This window comes from Ctenopharyngodon idella, chromosome 2 (genome assembly GCF_019924925.1).
Source record: "Ctenopharyngodon idella isolate HZGC_01 chromosome 2, HZGC01, whole genome shotgun sequence".
Lineage (NCBI taxonomy): Eukaryota > Metazoa > Chordata > Actinopteri > Cypriniformes > Xenocyprididae > Ctenopharyngodon > Ctenopharyngodon idella.
Genome location: NC_067221.1, coordinates 30,646,112 through 30,665,931, shown reverse-complemented (window position 1 = coordinate 30,665,931; position 19,820 = coordinate 30,646,112). Strand labels below are relative to the sequence as shown.

At 35.7% G+C, this 19,820-nt stretch overlaps 2 protein-coding genes across 7 annotated transcripts in view; both read right to left on the bottom strand.

Moving 5' to 3' along the window:
- LOC127503165 (gastrula zinc finger protein XlCGF8.2DB-like) overlaps positions 1 to 8,566 on the bottom strand; it is a 56,544-nt gene extending 47,978 nt beyond the window's left edge. The window contains exons 1-3 of one of the 3 annotated variants that reach the window (XR_007927044.1): positions 8,073 to 8,566; positions 6,490 to 7,819; positions 1,643 to 2,418 (exon numbers count right to left, since the gene is read on the bottom strand). Coding sequence is in view for 2 of the 3 variants with exons in the window: in XM_051876702.1 (XP_051732662.1) it covers positions 6,816 to 7,819; positions 8,073 to 8,157 (1,089 nt within the window). In the remaining variant the exon portion in view is untranslated. Of the gene's footprint in view, positions 1 to 1,642; positions 7,820 to 8,072 lie in introns of those variants that run through there. The other 2 variants (XM_051876702.1, XM_051876632.1) reach the window with 2 other exon arrangements.
- A 6,108-nt stretch (positions 8,567 to 14,674) lies between these two features.
- Positions 14,675 to 17,867, bottom strand: LOC127503141 (gastrula zinc finger protein XlCGF57.1-like). 4 transcript variants are annotated; one of them, XM_051876595.1, is made up of 4 exons: positions 17,822 to 17,867; positions 17,377 to 17,505; positions 15,938 to 17,087; positions 14,675 to 14,962 (listed from the first exon to the last, which is right to left on the bottom strand). In XM_051876595.1, exons 2-4 carry the CDS (start codon positions 17,459 to 17,461, stop codon positions 14,884 to 14,886), a joined length of 1,314 nt encoding a protein of 437 aa, XP_051732555.1. In that variant the 5' UTR covers positions 17,462 to 17,505; positions 17,822 to 17,867; the 3' UTR covers positions 14,675 to 14,883. The 4 variants fall into 4 exon arrangements, 3 of the variants coding, with proteins under 3 accessions (XP_051732555.1, XP_051732562.1, XP_051732545.1); XM_051876602.1 differs by having other exon boundaries at positions 17,794 to 17,826; XR_007927029.1 differs by lacking the exon at positions 17,822 to 17,867 and having other exon boundaries at positions 16,875 to 17,087; positions 17,377 to 17,787.
- Positions 17,868 to 19,820: the final 1,953 nt, after the last annotated feature.

Sequence of the window (19,820 nt, the reverse complement as noted above, 5' to 3'; positions counted from 1 at the left end):
GTGATATTGAACAACACTTTAGGGTGTAATGTGAGGTAACTGTTGTGTAACCTACTAGGAGAAAAGGTTGTTTTTCCTGAACATCAGCGTGTTTACTGTTAGGGTTAGCTATTATCACAAGTAAATTCGTAGTAAAAGGGAATGTCCCCATCTCAAGGTTTTCAGAATCACAGGACAACATTATGAAGCAGTAATTTTCCATTGCCTTTGCTTTGGTATAACAACACTTGTTGAATTTGTGCCGCTCAGAAGAGTGTCAAGTAGAGAGATTCACTTTATTCAAGAACAATTTTAATGCTTTCTTGCATTTCCACCCACTGGCATAGGCCTACAGAAATAGTCATAAGTTAGTTTTGTGAGTTATTTATTGTTGTTTTATAAAGTTGTTTCCATTAGTGTAAGAAGGTTATGCAGTTAATAGAAGTCCGCTCTCTATACACTCTCCATTGCGCTTCATGGCCATTTAATAGATACAGCAGCGGTTTCAGCTATGCACCGGTATGGGGTTTTTTGAAAAATACATATCGGTCTCAAAATTGAAACTGTTTACCGTATGAACCTGTATACTGCCCAGCACTACAAGGCACATAAACTGTCTTGAACTTAAGGCAGTTCAGTTGTTGCTGCAATGCTTCCTCCCATTTGTCTGTCACCACCATGTTCTTATTTGTTTGGACAATATGGCATTGGTGGCTTACATCAATCACCAAGGGGGTGTTTGCTCTTGCTTGTTGCACAGCATAGAGCAAAGCCTCCTTCTTTGGGCCGATTAGAACCTCTGCTCCATTTGGGGTGGACATACTGTTGAGAGACAGTGTGGTCCACAGGGAGCGGAGACTCCATCTCAGCAGCACTAAGATCCAGTAAAAAGCAGTACTAAGATCCAGTAACACTAATAGAGAGATACAACCATGATCTGGTGATAAGAGCAAATCATTTGTAACTCGAATGAGAGCAGTCTCAGTACTATGGTGAGGTCTAAATCCTGATGGAAATCCTCACAGATACCATTTCTTTCTAAAAAGGAACATAGTTGTGACGATACTGCCTTTTCTAGTATTTTTGACAGAAAAGGTAGACTCGAGATCGGCCTGTAATTGACTAATTCTCTAGGATCAAGTTGTGGTTTGGTAACACAGCTTGTTTTCACATGATCCCCATAGCACTAGCTACTAACTACATGTCTCGTTCCCTCCACTTATGGATCCAGTATTACATGAGTGACCTAGAGACATTCCTCATTACTGAAACCATCTGAGTTTATCTAAACCTCACAGACTTTACAAACCCTAAATTGCAACTTGGGTTTGTATGTGTTGCAGTCAAAAAAAGATTAGCTCTAAATTTATGTCAATTTAAGGCAGATATTTTATACTGGCCCATAAAGATCAGTTGCCGATCGCTTAGTACAACCCTACAACTGAGTTCTTCAGTTAAGCATATGGATATGAGGAGCTCTGTGGAGCCAACGATCTGTTAAGCATTAGGCCTGTTTATGTAATAATATTTAATTATATAATTTAATTAATTATTAATTATTTTATTCTAAAATGATTCCCATTGTTTATAAAGAAGAAACATGTTTTGTTACAGGTTGTTGAATTACAAAGAATTACTGCATAAGAAATTAAACTGCCCAGCAGACAAGTGATATTATTTATTTATTCACTGGATATAACGCATGTTCACACAAATTATATTTCATATTTATTAGTTATAACACTTCATCACACAAATAATGTTTCATATATGAATCATCAGACTTAACACTTTTGATTGTAAAAGTTACAACATCCAAAATAAAGGCAAAGATTTATCAGCATTGCATGGTTTTTATTATACACTTGCATTATCCACACACAAAACCCCAGTACAATGCAGTGAGGCTGAGGCCAGAACTGTTACATCACTGATGCCCATTTAGTCTCACATTTAGTATTATGGTATGCCCAATATTCGTCAGCCTGATTTTGGTTTAAAAGATAAAATCTGCTGTTTGTGACGTCTTACTGATCATGATGTTCAAGAAGCTCATAATTTTCGGAAATGTTGTACCAAAATGACTTGTGTTTTTCTGTCTTTAAGTCCATGTCAAGTCTCGAGTGAGCTGTTCACGAGTCCAAGTCAAGTCACAAGCCTTTTTTTTTTTCCTCCGACTTAAGACTCAAGTTTCCATCTCTTGCTTTTGAAATATCTTCATTTGTGTACAGCAAAACAATGAAATTTATACAGGTTTGTAACAGCTTGAGGGGGAGTAATTGATGACAGAATTTGAATTTTTTGGGTGACCTATCCATGTAGGCATAGTCCTGTATCAGAGTCCGTAGTTGGTTTCATTTCCCCTAAGGGCGCAGTTATACTTTAGGACGGGCATCAATTTCAGTTTCTGCCTGGGCCACATCAGCACCGATTGAAATTCTAAAAAAAAAATCATCCATTCAGAATAGCATCTACAGGCCAGTTAACACTGTCAGAAGCTGACCAATGGCAACAGACACATCTGTTGGTCTGTTGGCCTTGGTAGGTGCTCATTTTTGCCAATTGAACATGTTGAATCAGCATTTGTTGGGTCGTGGATTGTCTGAGAAGTGACATATTGTAATCTGGTGATTGTCCGAGTTGGTCGTGTCTGTTGGTGCAGTGTGAAATGGGCTTAAGGCTACGGTCAAAAGCTGAAAAATGCTGCCTCTGCAGGCAGTGTATGGAGGTAGGAGAGCAACAAGGTATGTCATGAATCAAATGATCGTGGCACACCCTGTTTACTGAGATACCTTAGTCTGATCAATTTTTGAAGGCAGCATCTTACACTGCCTATAATATCCCAAAAACCTGTTCATTTTCACTTCTCTGACAGTTGAGCTAAAAATGTGTAAATATACATTTTGACCTCATTCTAGTGAGAAATTACTTTTGTAGTAATTAAATGTTCACTTAATTATCACCAAAGCTCTCTCTATTTTGTTGTATATCATTAAACTGTTATGCTGCCTCTGAAGATGAGCCTTATGCAATAAAGTCTCTGCTAAACTTCACAGACTTCATTGAATGAGCGCCAAACAGATGGAGAGCCATAATTCTGTCTAAAATATATTACATTTTGCTAAAATGTTTGTTGTTGGACATAAAATGTGCCATATGTAGAATTTTAAACCTACAAATAAGTGTAATTTTATTATAGCAGTAATTGTAAATTGACTATTGTAATGGGGTAATCATATAGGCTAGAATTACAAAGCCCAGATGAGTGAATGTGTGCTCCTCTTACCAGTTAACATTTAGTCTGTGCTTTTGTTTTTATATTTATTTTCATTTTTAATAAGTGATTTTAACTAAGTAACTGCTTTACTTTTGTTTTTAGATTGTAAAGTTGTTACAATGTTAGAATGTAATGTAACTTTTTTTTGCATATAATATATAGCATAGCCTACACCAGTGGTTCCCAAATTTTTTAGAGCTGCATACCCCTGAGGCATTTAACATCCTTTTGCGTACCTCCTCTCTTCCATTTAGACTGCATTCACACCTTTTCAATTGAGGGACAATATTTGCCCCCTTAAAATAATTTTCGGGTGGATTTTTTCTAAAGTTTTTCTAACCCTATTAAATGTAGTATGTGTCATGTTTTATGTCAAATTCTTAAAATTCCATTAATTTAATTAAGATAATAAATAAAGCAATAAATTAAACAAAATCAATAATTTCATTCAAATGAAATCATTATCAACAAAAGCTATCTTTGCACTGGTTAGAGGTGGATGAAATGCAACTTTACGCATAACTGCCAGCCTGCATGGAGAGGTTCTCCAGACTCCAGAGACACCAGCAGTCTCAAATACCCAAACTTTCCTTAATAAGCCTTTATCTGACCGAGTTCTTGTGCTGTAAATTACTCACAAATCATATGATAGTCCGATAATTTCAGTTTTCACACAATATTAGTTGTTTTCGTGCCTTTTGCATAACATCGCACCATTTCAAAGGTGGCCTGAATGCAATTACAATGGCACAAATAATGTTATAAGATAATGTTTTAAATTATAAAAAAATTCTCAATAGAGAAATATGAAATGATGGTAAAGACAAAGCGACACTTTTAAATATCAAACTAAAACTGCCAGTAGATGGTGACAAGTGGCTGTATTTATGAATAGGTCATTGAATCATTGACCCTGATCCATTCAAAGCCACACATGCATTCACTAATGAAACACCGCTGTGTGTTGCTTGGAGACACACAACAGTTCTGCTTTGGCTTTCGTGAGAACTCTTCTTTTATTGCAAATTAGAGCAAACAATGCTGACAAACAATACTGTGTTTAAAATGTACATTACTTAATATTAGTTACCTTTTTGTTTGTATAAAGTCAATGTCACATTTGCCAATGTGTTGATATACTGGAAAAATTGCATTCTTGCTTGTATATTAGCTATATTATCAACATTAAAAATAAGAACTCACACAGGGTAAGAGAGTTTTAGTCATAAATCAATCTCTATGCACAGACTGTCTATACCTGTCATGCTAGAAAGTGCTTAAATCCCGCATTTACAAAGGTACATTGTTGAGAATGGAAGTAATGTCGCGCGATTTGTTAAGGCATACTCTGCACGCTGCTTGTGTGGACACAATCAGTTTTGACCGCAAAGATGAGGTCATTTGATTGGATGTCATGTTTGACCTTTTACAGTGCAAATATTTTCCTGTTTTTACACTAGTGGCATTTTGCCTTAGAAATACATGCTCAATTTTAATGTTATTTTAAGGTGGGGAAAATGAACGGCAAAACTCAGCATTTTGTTCGCATACCCCAGTTTAGGAACCACTGGCCTACATGGTTACATTCACTATAGGGTCATTCCATGTCAAATCAACCAAATTTCCGAAACTTCCCCAGCTCACATTTTTGATTTTGTTAATATTTTTTCTGTACAAAGACATGGCAAAAAGCACTTGTGTTTTTTGCCTTAAATGGATAGTTCACCCAAAAATGAAATTTATCCCATGATTTATTCACCCTTAAGCCATCCTAGGTGTACATGACTATCTTCTTTCAGACAAACACAATCGTAGATATTTTTTAAAAATATCCTTTATCCTCCAAGGTTTATAATGGTTGTGAATGGGGGCACGCATTTTGAACAAAAACCCACTGAAGCCGTATGGATTAATTTGATTATGGATGGATGCATTTTTTTTTTGTTTTTTTTGTTCAAAATGCATGCCCCCATTCACAACCATTATAAACCTTGAAGGACTAAGGATATTTTTAAATATATCTCTGATTGTGTTCATCTGAAAGAAGATATTCATATACAGCTAGGATGGCTTGACGGTGAGTAAATCATGGGATAATTTTCATTTTTGGGTGAACTATCCCTTTAAGTTTGCATGCCTGTAACTCAATAAGTATTAAAGATAGCTTAATATCCTTTTAGATTCTGGTTTTAACAAACTTTCCTTTTGGTATCTTCATTTTATAAGGCCTCTGAAGGTTCAGTCCCAAAGATATGGAGATCTTAATGTGGCTCCATGAGTAAATTGGTAAATTGTACACATTTTCAGTGGTCAAAAACCAAATGTCGGTCATTTTGCATACAGCTGATACTTTTTTCTTTTAAAGAGGAATATCTAAAGAACAAATAATTTTGAAACTAGGAATGTATCTTGTGTTTTTCTATCAGCTCAGTTGCATAGAACATACCTGTCTGATGCCATAAATATTTACTTTCCAAAGTTTGCATGCCTGTAACTCTAAAAGAATTCAGGATATCTTAATATCCTTCTAGATTCTCATTTTTAATAAACTTTCCTTTTGAAATCTACATTTTCAAGGCCCTATAGTTTAGTCCAATAGATATGGGGATCTCAAAGCAGCTCCATGTTCAAATTGTTGAATGGTACTCATTTTCAGTGACTGAAAACTGAAAAATGGTTAAGTTGAGGCACATTAACTTACTCCAAAAAGTGTATTTATACAAATCTTTATAAGAATCAGTTTTATGGATATTTTGAAGATGGGATTTTGTTCATTTTAACAGCTTCTGAAGCTAACAAGAGTTCAAATATGTAGTATCATAATTACACGTTACCGCATTGGCATCCCTATATCTATGACATTGAACCATATAGGGCCTTAAAAATAAAGAAAAGTTTCATAAGAACAAGAATCTAAAATTACATTAAAATATCTATAACACTTTATGAATTACAGACATGTAAACTTCAGAAAAATGTTTGTTTTTGGCACTCAGAGAGGTGTGTTGTATTCAATTGTTTTGATAGAGGGAAACAAGATACATTTCTAGCATCACATTTCTATTTCCATAGCAATGTATCAAGCTTGTGACACATCCTGCTGTATGAATGATGTATTGGTTTTATTTCTTAGTTTTTACTCATTATTCAAATTATTGTTAACTAGATTGTAAAAAATGTGATATTCTGATTCCCAAATATGTGCAAGTACATTTATTATATGGTTTACTTACTTTTATAACAACCATGTTAGGCAAGTTATAGCTCACGGGCTTTGTGCACCACCATGTTTGTTTACATGGCAAGTTGAACTCTCCTGTCAATATTTCATGAAAAAATTATTAGACAGAACTGTTAAACAAAGAAAGCAAACAGAAAATGGGTGATCCTGTGATTATCAGTGCTGTCAAAATAAATGTCTTGATTCCGACACCTAGCAGCCAAAAAAAAAAAAAAGACAAATATCGTCCGATACTAATCCACAGATGAAAATGTAAAGTGAACAATGAAAGCAATTTCAATTAATCATGACAGGCTTATACCTGAATGTGAACCTTGCTTAGTTTCTCAACTTTGGGCAAGCCTTTTTTAAATGTTTCCCTAGATTTCCATATCGACTGAAAGTTTTTCCACATGAAGGGCAGAGGTACGGCTTCTCTCCAGTATGAACTCGCTCATGTACTTTCAAGGCTCCTGAAACTGTGAAACTCTTCTCACAATGTGAACACTTGTAAGGTTTTTCTCCAGTATGGATTCGTTCATGCACTTTAAGTTCACCAGCTCTAATAAAAGTACTTCCACATTCCAAACACACGTAGGGTTTCTCACCAATATGTGTTTTCTGATGGTCTTTAAACCCGTTAAGCCACAAAAAACTCTTCCCACAAAAAGAACATACGTAACGTGTTTCATCTTCATGAATCCTCATGTGTGTCTTTAAGTGTACGGCCAAAAAAAACTTTTTATCACACCGCTCACAGTTAAATGGTCTTTCTCCAGTGTGAGACAGCAGGTGAGTTTTGAGATTGCATGCCTCTGAAAATCTCCTGCCACACTCAGAGCACTGGTGTAATTTCTCTCCAGAGTGAACCTTCATGTGCCTTTTCAGGCTATTTTGATGTGTGAAACTCTTCCCACACAACATGCATGCAAAAGGCTTCTCTCCCGTGTGAATTTTGGTGTGTTCTTTAAGACCTTCCTTTTGCGTGAAACTCTTTCCGCACTGAGGGCAGGTAAAAGGCCTCTCGCCAGAGTGAATTCGCAAGTGCCTCTTAAGGTCTCCTGAATTTGCGAAACACTTTCCGCACTGAGAGCATGTGAACGGCTTCTCTCCAGTATGAATTCTTATGTGCCTCTTAAGGTCTCGTTTACATGTGAAACTCTTTCCACATTGTGGGCAGGTGAAGCAATATTTAGGTTCCGTTCTTTCTGGTGAAAAATTCTTTTCAGTCTGGGAGCAACTACAAGATTTTTCTCCAATTATGAAATGATTAGGTTTCTGAAACCGCTGTTTCTCCTCCATTTCATTCTGTTCTTCACTTTCCTCTTTCACTTCCACCAGGTCTAATGAACACATGAAATAGTTAAAAATAAATTAAACTGACCGTCAGAGACTAAGTGTTATTTTTAATTGATGTTTCATGTGCTGAAAGTTATTTATGCCTTCTTCATGGTAATGACATAAGATATTTTTTTGGGGGAAAAAAAACAACTGTCAAGTGTCCAAATCACAAATTTGGTGGCCAGCAAACTTAGCTGTTCCCCTTGTTTGTCAGTCATTAAAGAAGAATGGAAAGCATCAAGAATGATCACCAACCTCTTTGTTCCTCAGTATCTTCATCTTTTATTCTGCATGCTTCTGGATCACTCATGTCTTCACTCTTATCTTTAACAAACTCCATCTTTTCAAGAGTATATCAAGAATGTATCTCGCCATTCGCGAGAAATCTTCTATTAGCACTTCACATAAAGCTGTACAATACTACATTCAATGATCTACAATCATTTCTCGTTACTACCACATAACAAACTTTAAACCATGTCAAAAGTTTCGTGCAGCTTTATATGCAACCAATGCAGAAGCGTACAAAAAGCACAAATCAGTCCTTCCGCATACTCGAGCTTGAGCCATATGACGCAGCGCCTCTGGCGTCACAACAATAACACAAAACAGAAAATCAAAATAAAGGTCCGCCAAAAAAAAAAAAAAAAAAAAAAGTCCGCCGAAATACGTACTTAAATAGACTTCTTATGCAAAGTAGAATATTTAATCAAATCACTGATATTATTTAATAATAAAAATTTACTTCTTTTTTGAGGAGATTTGAAGAGATCATTCATGTACCGCAAATGATACCAGTTTTGTATCTTTTTTTCTCTCTTTTTTGCTCTCTTGTTTCGTTCTGTCGTCTTTTCGTCCTATATGGGATTGTTTCTTGTGCAAGGATAAGTAAACATGTATGATTATATGCTTGAAAATGTGTAGTGTTTGCAGTATTGACATTTCTCTTAGAAATGAGCAATTAAACCAACTATGTTTATATATATATATATATATATATATATATATATATATATATATATAGACATTTTTGATATATATATTTTTATCAGACATTTTTGATATATATTTTTAGTGGGTGCAGGACACTATATTTAATTTATGTAAGTGAGGATAGCAAAATAAACTGTGATGTATTATACCCCAAAATTCTTCATACAGTGGACTACCAGTAAAATTGACAACAATTTGAAACCAAAAATTATTCAGACACTTTGACCTGACCATGTTTTGCTGAAGTGTTATCTGACATAATTAAAATATTTATTTTTTTTTCTGACACAGTTTAACTCTGAGATCTTGTCATATTTATTTACCATTTTTTTAACTATAGAGAATACTGTATTAACAAATTAAATGTTCAAGGTGTCTCAATACATTTTGGTTTGACTGTATATATATATATATATATATATATATATATATATATATACAGTGCTCAGCGTAAATGAGTAAACCCCCTTTGAAAAGTAACATTTTAAACAATATCTCAATGAACACAAAAACAATTTCCAAAATGTTGACAAGACTAAGTTTTATATAACATCTGTTTAATTTATAACATGAAAGTAAGGTTAATAATATAACTTAGAGAACAAAATTTTCAGTTTTACTCAAATTAGGGTGATGCAAAAATGAGTACACCCCACTGAAAGTCTCTGGAGCAAAGCTAATTTTTAGACTACAAATGTCTAATTTAACAAGAATTCAACCACATGTGAGTCTAATTATTCATTACACAGGTGTCCAGCAGACAGTTGACTATAAAAGGGTGTTAAAACCCCTTCCCATTTCATGCTGTCAGCAATGGCACCACATGGAAGAGAAATGTCACAAGACCTGAGAAAGAAAATCATTTCTTTACACCAGAAAGGTGAAGGCTACAAGAAGATCAGCAAAGCTTTACTTATCAGTCAGAAAACTGTAGCAAAAGTGGTACAAAAATTTAAAAAAGATGGAACTGCAACCATCTCACAGAGATGTCCAGGTCATCCACGAAAGTTAACACCTCGACAGGAGCGTCTTCTGATGAGAAGGGTTGAAGAAAATCGGCATGCAAGTTCACTGCAGTTATCTAAAGAAGTAGAAAGCCAAACTGGGGTGACTATTTCCCGTCCCCTTGGTCGTCATGCACTTTTCCAACATGACAATGATCCTAAACACACATCTAAGGCCACTGATTCAGTGGCTCCTGATCTGAACCCAATCGAACACCTATGGGGAATGCTGAAGAGACAAGTTGAGCATCCCTCTCCATCCAGCATCCAGTCTCTAAAAGAGGTCATTCTTGAAAAATGGAAAAAGATAGATGTTACAAAATGTCGCCAACTTGTTCATTCCATGCCTAGAAGACTTGGTGCTGTCATTAAAAATCATGGAGGCCATACAAAGTACTAGATGTAGTAGTTTTTGTTGTGGGGTGTACTCATTTTTGCATCACCCTAATTTGAGTAAAACTGAAAAATGTATATTATATTGTTAACCTTAGTTTCATGTTATAAGTTAAACAGATGTTATATTAAACGTAGTTTTGTCAACATTTTGGAAATTGTTTTTGTGTTCATTGAGATATTGTTTAAAATGTTACTTTTCAAAGGGGGTGTACTCATTTATGCTGAGCACTGTAGGGCTGTCAACGTTAACGCTTTAAAGGACTTTGCACACTGAGTCCGAAATTTTTGTATGCGTTTTTTCGTTTTCATGATCCTAAAAATTCGTCACGCACAGAGACCTTGCACACTGACTCCGATGCGTATTAATGAATCCGTTGCGAAAAAAAAAAAAAACGCAAAACAATACAAAATGGAGACTTCAAGCAGTGAGCATGATTTAGTTGTCCTCTCTCTTCTTAAAAAGAGAAAAAGAAAGAGGAAATATTGGGTCCATCCAATCCCGAGATTGCATAGAGAGAAAGGAGAGTTCCACCTCATCAAGGAGCTGTGTAATTGTCCAGAGCGTTTCAAAGTTTACTTCAAGATGTCAGTGGCTCAGTTTGATGCTTTGCTACTGGCAGAATCTGTCTTTATATTCTGTCTCTTTGTATTCCGCACTTTGTTTGTCATACAGTGCTACTGCATCGTGCTGTAGACGACGTGGATCAACTTGTCAGATGGCATTAGTGATTTTGGCGTTCGCTTGTACGGTGGCTCTGAATTTAAACGTCTCTCAAAATGCGTGCCACGGATGCGAAAAACGCAGAAAATCGAACCTGATCTGAATTTTTTTTATGACGGACGAAAGTTTCGGAGGCAGTGTGTAAACGTGATTGACACAACGTGAGGTCGTATTTATTTTTTAACGTGCGAACATTTTGGACGCGAATTTCGGACTCAGTATGCAAAGACCTCATGCGATTAATTCAAAATCCTTAACGTGTTATATGCATTCAACGCAAAAAAAAAATTACGGAAGCATGTGAAATTGCGTCATAACGTAATTTGTGTCAGGCAGTTAGATGATCTTAAAGGTCCATGCTGATTATATCAGAGATGGCAGAAAGAATTATTTATTCCAGTGTTTGTTTCGCTTTAAAACATGAACTTTCTGTCATATTGTGTCAAAGAGCGCCTGTCTGAATGGAACGTCGAAACATCCCACTGCTGTATGGCCAGATGATATGAAAACTATGTTTCTCGGCTGGATAAAGCAAACCAGCTTCTTGCTATGAAAGTTTTGATAAGGATTGCAATCAAAGTAAAGATGATTGCGGTGACGTACGAGTCGTACATTAAGCACGCGTGAGTCCATTATATTGATGGGCAAACAAATTATGTATGAGCGCTCTCGATCGCATTGTATTTATGCACAGACACATTTCAGTACATTCATGTTATTTCCACACACATTCAGGATAATGTTTGGATTTGTCCTGTGTATGTTGGTGTTAGGGATGGAACCGTTCGGTTCTCCACCCACGGTTCGGCACGCGCTTGCACCGCGGTTCATCCCAAATCTGACAACGCATAATATGGTTCGTTGAAAACAACGTGCAAAACAGACAGACGGATTCGGCTAATGTATGTTTCGGTCGATGGATGTGCATTCTGGTTTCCCAATACGTCACAACAGCGATGATCGAAAGAACATGGACAAAACAGTCACTGTAAACAAATGTTCAATTACGTGCCGAATGCTCTATACTATGCCCAGTCATTTACGCCGTCATCACCCAGGTGTTGATAGCGCGCGAGCGCAGGTGAGACCTAAACATCTCACGTTGCTATCTTTCTTTAAACTAAACTCATTTAAACCTTGCCAATTTAAACATTCATCCATAAGACGCGAAAGAGAACTTGCGCGCTCTGTGAGGAGATTTGTGTGTGCGCTCATCCGAAGCGCGTACATGGAGAGCCGCGTCACAGCGCGCAAACACTCTCATGCAAATTTTTTTTCAAGTCTTGTACCTAAACGACAAATTCACACAAAAACTATGTCAACATGCCCATCTTAGCGAGTATCCTAACAAACATAGTAGGTTATGTCTTAAGAGAAAAACGAGACAGCGCATGTGTATCAGTGTACTGGATCTTTGAATTATGTCTTAAAGGGACAGCAGTCTAATATTCCTTCGCTCTGTTTTTAATGTTAATCAAAAGACGAAGAAATCACTCTTGACTGAATAGCTTTTGTAACTTAATGTTTCATCTTTATTTAATTATTCAAAGAAGTTTATATGCAGTTATTTTATATTTGATTACTTTGTTCAATTTCTGTACCTGAAAACTATTGTTAGATAGTTAAAAAACCTGTAAAACATTGTTGGTTTTTTTTATGGGTGCTTTGGTGTACATAAATGTATGAATTATATTAAATCATTAAGTCTTATTAAGTCTTTTTTGGAAAGACATCTAAATTTACCTTGAAAAAAGCTGAAAAATACAGTTTTGTGAAAATCACACTTCAATCTGATTGCTGGATATAGGCAATGATGGCAAAATGGCTGTGTTAAACAAGATAAATGGTGTATGCGTAATTTCATGATGTGTGCGATTAATCGCGAATAAGGGTGCGCGATTAATAGCGATAAAAAAAAAATTAATCTATTGACAGCCCTAATTTATATATATATATATATATATACTGTGAATTTATTCATGTATGAATTCCTTTCTTTTCCTTTCTTGTTTTTTCTTCTAAAAATTGGTGGTGTTCTGTTCTGTTGTTCTATCCTCCTTGGTTCTTAAAAATTTGATGCATGATGAATATTTTTCAAAAAAAAAAAAAAAAAAACCTTGTTAAAAAAAAAAAAAAAACATTTGTAAATCAGCTTTAAATTGAAACATGATATACTGCTTCATAGATACCTCTGGCATGTGTTGAATTAGCTGTGAAGGGAATCAAAGCTAGTGGGTGAACCAACTCAAATAACAACCTGAGCATGATGTGTATCTTATCCCAAATATCAGTCATTTCAAATCCTGGGAATTTCTGCTACCAAACTCACCATAACAGAATCAATTAAAGCTGCAAGCAGCGATGAAAGGGCCCTCGCACCCGTGCCACCGCCACCTGGTGGCCTTAGAAAAACAGTGAACAGTGGGCTAGACATGCATTTAAGTGTGTAAATATAGGAAAATATGGCAAAGTCATTTTGATGTGCCACATTTCCTGCTGCCAGTAGGTAGCGCTTTGACTACAACTGAAGACTGCCATGTAGGTATCTTCAGGTCAGGACTTTTATCAAACGTGAAGTGTGGGGCAGATCGGACACTGTATGCCTGAGTTACAACAACTTCCTGTTAAGTGGCGTAAATCGCATACATTGGCACTTAGCCAAGTGTTGCATGATTTAACGTGTTTCTAACTTGTTTGGTACTTCATGGCATATTTAAATGTGTTTCTGGGAGCGAATTACAGTGCAAAGGATGCCATTTCCTGTTGCCAGCAGGTGACACTATGACTAACTGAATATTGGCATATAGACGTCTTTAGGCCAGGTCTCTTATCACACATGTGAAGTTTGGGGCAGATCGGACATTGTATGCCTGACTTACAACAGCTCTTTCATGGCGAAACATCAGACTTTGTCAGGCTGCCACGGACACGCCCTTCAACGAAAACTCAAGATCTTCTCAATTTAACATCGCTAAGGCCTTAAGATCAGACTGACAACATGATGTTGTTCTGGTTAAATCTCAACAAGGAGTTAATCACAGTGTAAAACATGTAATTTCCTGTTGCCCACAGGTGGCGCTATGACTGTAACTGAATATTGCCATGTAGATGTCTTCAGGCCAGGACTCTTATCAAACATGTGAAGTTTGGGGCAGATCGGACATTATATGCCCGAGTTACAACAACTTCCTATTTCATGGCGAAACATCGAAATTTGTCAGGCCGCCACGGACACGCCCTTCAACGAAAACTCAAGATCTTCGCAATTTAACGTCGCAAAGGCCTTTAGATTAGACTGACCAAATGACGTTGATCTGATTAAAACTCTAGGAGAAGTTCGTTAAAGTGTCTGGAAATGGCAAAAACTGCAAAAAAATTGGCAGAGAAAACTCAAAATATCTATCTTCCTGTTGGACTTTTTTGAGGGTATTGGGCTGTTACATGTGTCTACCAAATTTCATACCTGTACATGAAACGAAGCGCAAAGGGAACTTAATTGAAATTTTGTAGGTGGTGCCATCGAGTTATTTTGCCACACCTAATTCTGAAACCCATATCAGACAAATTTTCATCGAAAAAATTTCATGAGTTTTCGAGCATGTTTAGGCCCTCAAAAATGTGATTAATTTCGGAGAAGATGAATAATTGACTGAGCAATTTCAATAGGGTCCTCACACCATCGGTGCTCTGGCCCTAACTATGATACCAGTTTTGGTTTGCAATAGATCAAACTTACAAAAACCTTTGGAAATCATGTCCTTCTTTTTATTAAAGTTAAATTCAGAGCAAAGGTCAGAAGGCAGGCAACATTAATAAACACAAGCCACTGAAGCAAGACAGACAAGGCAAACAAATCCAAATGAGTACTCTATATTTGAGTGATACAGGCAAAATACAGATGATTGTGAATATGATAATAGTGGTGAGAATGTTCAGGCTCTGCAAATAAGTGTCAAAACAAAAGATGTAAATCAGATAGCAGGAAACAGCGAGCTTCCTGTTCAGTTTCAGGCTTGAGGTAACGGCTCCATCTGGTGGTGTAAATGGGAATGTAAAGGCACATTAATTAAATGGTTCTACTTTATAGAGTTGCTATAAACCAGTACAGGTTAATTAAATATAAAACGACAACATCTAATGCTTCCATCAAGGCAGGAATAAACAGTATTACAATAAAGTTAAAATTAAGATATCAATGTTAAAAAAAAAAAAAAAAAAAACCCTGTTCATTTGAAGTAAATTTGTTCTCTGTGCTCATTGCATGCTCCCTTCTTTTGCTGGCAATTTTATACATGGCTAGAAACACTACAACTACATATTAGTTCTTGCTTATTAGTCCATTAAGTGACTAATTTACACGATTACTGTACTCTACTTGAGCACAAACGAAATCATTTCAAGTTTGATTGTTTTTTTGCAATAAAAACCAATCATACTTAATTCATTTTCAGTACTGAAGAGATTATTTACAATATTACATTTTATAAATGTATTAAAGATAAATACACTGAGCAACACTTTACAATAAGGTCACACTAGTTAACTAACTTTAGCAATGAGCAACACATTTGTTACAGTATTTATTAATCTTTGTTAATGTTATTTAATACAAGTTCAACTGTTCACAATTAGTTCATGTCAGCTCAGGTCCATTAAATAATATTAACAGATACAGCATGAACTAAGATTAATAAATGCTTAAGAAATATTTTCCATTGTTAGTTCATGTTAACTAATGTAGTTACTAATGTTAATAAGTTTAAACTTATAGTAAAGTTTTACCATACACTGATATTGGTATAGTTGATAAATGCTACCACATGCAAATAATACTGTAATAATAATAATTTTGAATATTTCTATTCACTAATATAAAAGTACACCTGCAAAATTTGAGGCATTGATTTTTTTCCAAATACTTTGATCTCCCTTAAAAATCTTAAATTGTATTTTGTTGGGGCCAAAAATCTATCAAAATATTGAACTTTAAGGTGAACTCTGCTCACTTTCTCAACTTTGGACAAGCCTTCTTTAAATGTTTTCCTAAACTACCATATCGGCTGAAAGTCTTTCCACATGAAGGGCAGAGGTACGGCTTCTCTCCGGTGTGCACTCGCTCGTGTACTTTCAGGCCTGATGACTGGGTGAAACTCTTTTCACAATGTGAACACTTGTAAGGTTTTTCTCCAGTATGGATCCTTTCATGCACTTTCAATTCTGCAGCTCTAGCAAAGGTTTTCCCACAGTCCAAGCACACGTAGGGTTTCTCACCAATATGTGTTTTCTGATGGTCTTTAAAACCATGCAGCCACAGAAAACTCTTCCCACAAAAAGAACACACGTAACGCCTTTCATCTTCATGAATCCTCATGTGTGTCTTTAAGTGTACGGCCAAGAAAAACTTTTTATCACACCGCTCACAGTTGAATGGTCTTTCTCCAGTGTGAGACAGCAGGTGAGTTTTGAGATTGCATGCTTCTGAAAATCTCCTGCCACACTCAGAGCACTGGTGTAATTTCTCTCCAGAATGAACCTTCATGTGAACTTTTAGAGTGCTCTGTTGTGTGAAGCTCTTTCCACACAACATGCATGCAAAAGGTCTCTCTCCTGTGTGAATTTTGGCATGTTCCCTAAGAACTTCTTTTTGTTTGTAACTCTTTCCACACTGAGGGCAGGTAAAAGGCCTCTCTCTAGAGTGAATTCTTATGTGCCTCTTAAGCTCTCCTGAACTTGGGAAATTCTTTCCACACTGACGGCAAGTAAAAGGCCTCTCACCTGTGTGAATTCGTATGTGCCTCTTAAGGCCTCCTGAATTTGTGAAACTCTTGCTACACTGAGGGCAGGTAAAAGGCCTCTCACCTGTGTGAATCCTAAAGTGATCTTTAAGGCTTCCTTTGCATGTGAAACTCTTTGCACACTGAGGGCATGTGTACGGCCTCTCACCTGTGTGAATCACCATATGAACCTCAAGGTGTCCTTTACGTGTGAAACTCTTTCCACACTGAGAGCAAGTGAAAGAGCTTTTAGGTTCCGTTCTTTTTTGCGAAATGTTCTTTTCAGTCTCCGAGCAACTTGAAGACTTTTCTCCACTTAAATTATGAAGCATCTCCTTCACCCCATTCAGTTCTTGACTTTCATCTTTCACTTCCATCGGGTCTAAAATTAACATAGTGAACAACGAAAAACAATTGAAGTACAACAAATAAAACAAGGTTGATAAAAAACAAAACAAAATAATCCCAAATAGATTGACATTTGATGTGTTCCAGATCAGGATGATAACTGATATATATATATATATATATATATATATACACACACACACACTAAAATAACTATAATAGAGATTTGTTGTATTTTTAAGGCATTTATGGCATTTTGCCATAAAAATACAATTTACTTTACTTTAACGTTCATAATTTATTAATCAAGAATGGACACCAACCTTTTTGTTCCTTAGAATCTTCATCTTTCATTCTGCATGCTCCTGCATCACTAATGTCTTTACTTTCCTCCTTAATGACCTCCATTATTACAGTATATCAGGAAGATATGTTACAACTGATTTTCGCGTCTTCGTCACGTTCAAAATGACAATATAAATGAAAAGATAAATTAAAGACAAATATATATATATATAAATATATCAATCTGTTCCACGTGAGAAGTTATTTCACCAGAAAAAAAATCCACATAAGTTACGATATTTACAAGAACTCAAATAAAGCATTGCAATATTACATTAGAGAATATAATCTATTAGATCTAATTATGTAATAAAATAATATAATAATGTTGCTGGGATACTTTTGTAAAAGATGGATTTATCTTTGAACGTTTAATGTCGATTTATACACCTTACATGCATATTATTCAGCTCAAAAACAAACCTCTTCTCGACCGATTTTCAGCAGACCTGGCGCAGCCCTGATGACGTCACTGACAAGCGATAAAAGTATTTTTTATATCCCGCGGGTTTTTTTTTATTTTATTTTTTTTTACCTGTATTATTATTTATATTATACTGTATATTTTCTATTTCTTTGTTGTAGTCTATATTTGTTCAGTACTTTTATATTATATGTTGAAAATCAATAATATAGGGTGAATTCAGGTTGATTGGGACACTTTTTCCAATTCATCTCAATGGCAAAAAGTGTCCCAATCACCCTGAATTCACCCTATGTAGGCTATATATATATATTTATTTATCTCGTGGTTGCAAATATATATATATCTATCTCGTGGTTTATAGAAATTGTTCAAATTCTCCAGAAAATATCACATTTGATAAGAAAAACATACAAAACAATCCAAGTCTACTGCAACCCATGATCAAACCCCTCTACCAAACTACCAAAAAATTACTTTAGGCTGCTACTCGGTCAGAGTCGGAGACACAGTCTAAACATAGTGGCAGTGTTTATGCAAATGGCTAAACTTAGGACTACATAGCACCTAAGTGGTGATGAATAGTATGGGAAACACTGAGTTATTGCACCATGTTTCACCTGCATATAGTGGAAGATGCTCATACATATCCAGCAAATGAAAGTACATGCAGCTTCAGATGGAGCTAGGAGAAGATGCTGATCAGAAGGACACATCTGCAAACTGAACAGCTTGACTATTAGCTAATGCTGGGCACAGTAGGGGCCTTGTGGAGGATCTTCTGGTGCTGTTGCTAAATGATACAGAATATATTTTTTTAATATAAAGTTATTTAAATAAAGAAGAAACCATAAACTTCAAAGTGAAAGTATTTATTATGCATTTGTTTATGTACAAAAATTAAAGTGATAGTAGCGCATCAAATCTCTGACTAGCCTGAAGTCTATTGGGTTATTGTATTCAAACTTGGCATTCACCTGTAGGATAGATCAAATTAGGCTTGTGCTCCAACTTGTGTCAGAGAAGATTTTTTTTCAGTGAGGCAGTGATAGCCTTTGTGCCCAATAAATAATCAATCACCCTTTAATTGCACAGAAGGAATGAGATTATATATAATTCTTTAAAAAGGCATAATCTCTTCCACAGGTAGTTCTGCATCATGTATAGACCCTGGCAATTTTGCTTCCAAATTTGAGATGCATGACATAATTATATTGTGGATAAAAGTAGCGAGTTGCATTTTATTGTATAACCATTAGATTATATAGACAAATTATTACATCACTATCAAAATTCTGATACCACAGAATGTTATTTTACTATTAACAATCATTTTCTGATGGAACTTATACATTCATTCATACTTCCAATGATATTTCTGTATGTATTAATAACTGAAATTATGTATAGTTCTACACCTAAATACATAACACCGTCTCATACAATTTAATTACAAACATACTAACAAACATCACACCTCTAATGACATTATTTACAGGGACTTGCACAAAATTGTGGAGGTGTAAATTCTATATAAAATTTCCTGTGAAAAAATAAATGTAAGATGCTGTAGAATATTTCTGATGGAAAGTAAAGATTGCTGTGTATCTATGCTTTATAGTCATACATATTCCTTCACGCCCATTGGATTCTCATGAAAAGGACAAGTATGTGCTGAAAACCTCTGAAGCTTAATGACGTTTACATGAAATAAATCTCTTCTTCCATGCTTTCACTATTTCTTAAGTGCCTTGCTGTTCTAGCCTGTACTATTCTACACAATGATTGAAACCTTGTATTGTTAGCACTTTTGTGTTATTCCCCCCTTAAAGGGTTAGTTCACCCAAAAATAAAAATTCTGTCATTAATTACTCACCCTCATGTCGTTTCACACCCGTAAGACCTTCGTTCATCTTCGAAACACAAATTAAGATATTTTTCATACAATCCGATGGCTCAGTGAGGCCTGCATTGCCAGCAAGACAATTAACACTTATA

Bases quoted from the DNA above. Each gene is read 5' to 3' on its own strand.
- LOC127503141 (XM_051876595.1), bottom strand. From the start codon at position 17,461: ATGGAGGTCATTAAGGAGGAAAGTAAAGACATTAGTGATGCAGGAGCA. The intron at 17,088-17,376 runs GTTGGTGTCCAT...TGTTAATTTTAG, and splicing joins AGATTCTAAGGAACAAAAAG to ACCCGATGGAAGTGAAAGAT. The intron at 14,963-15,937 runs GTGAGCAGAGTT...TTACACCACCAG, and splicing joins GCTTGTCCAAAGTTGAGAAA to ATGGAGCCGTTACCTCAAGC.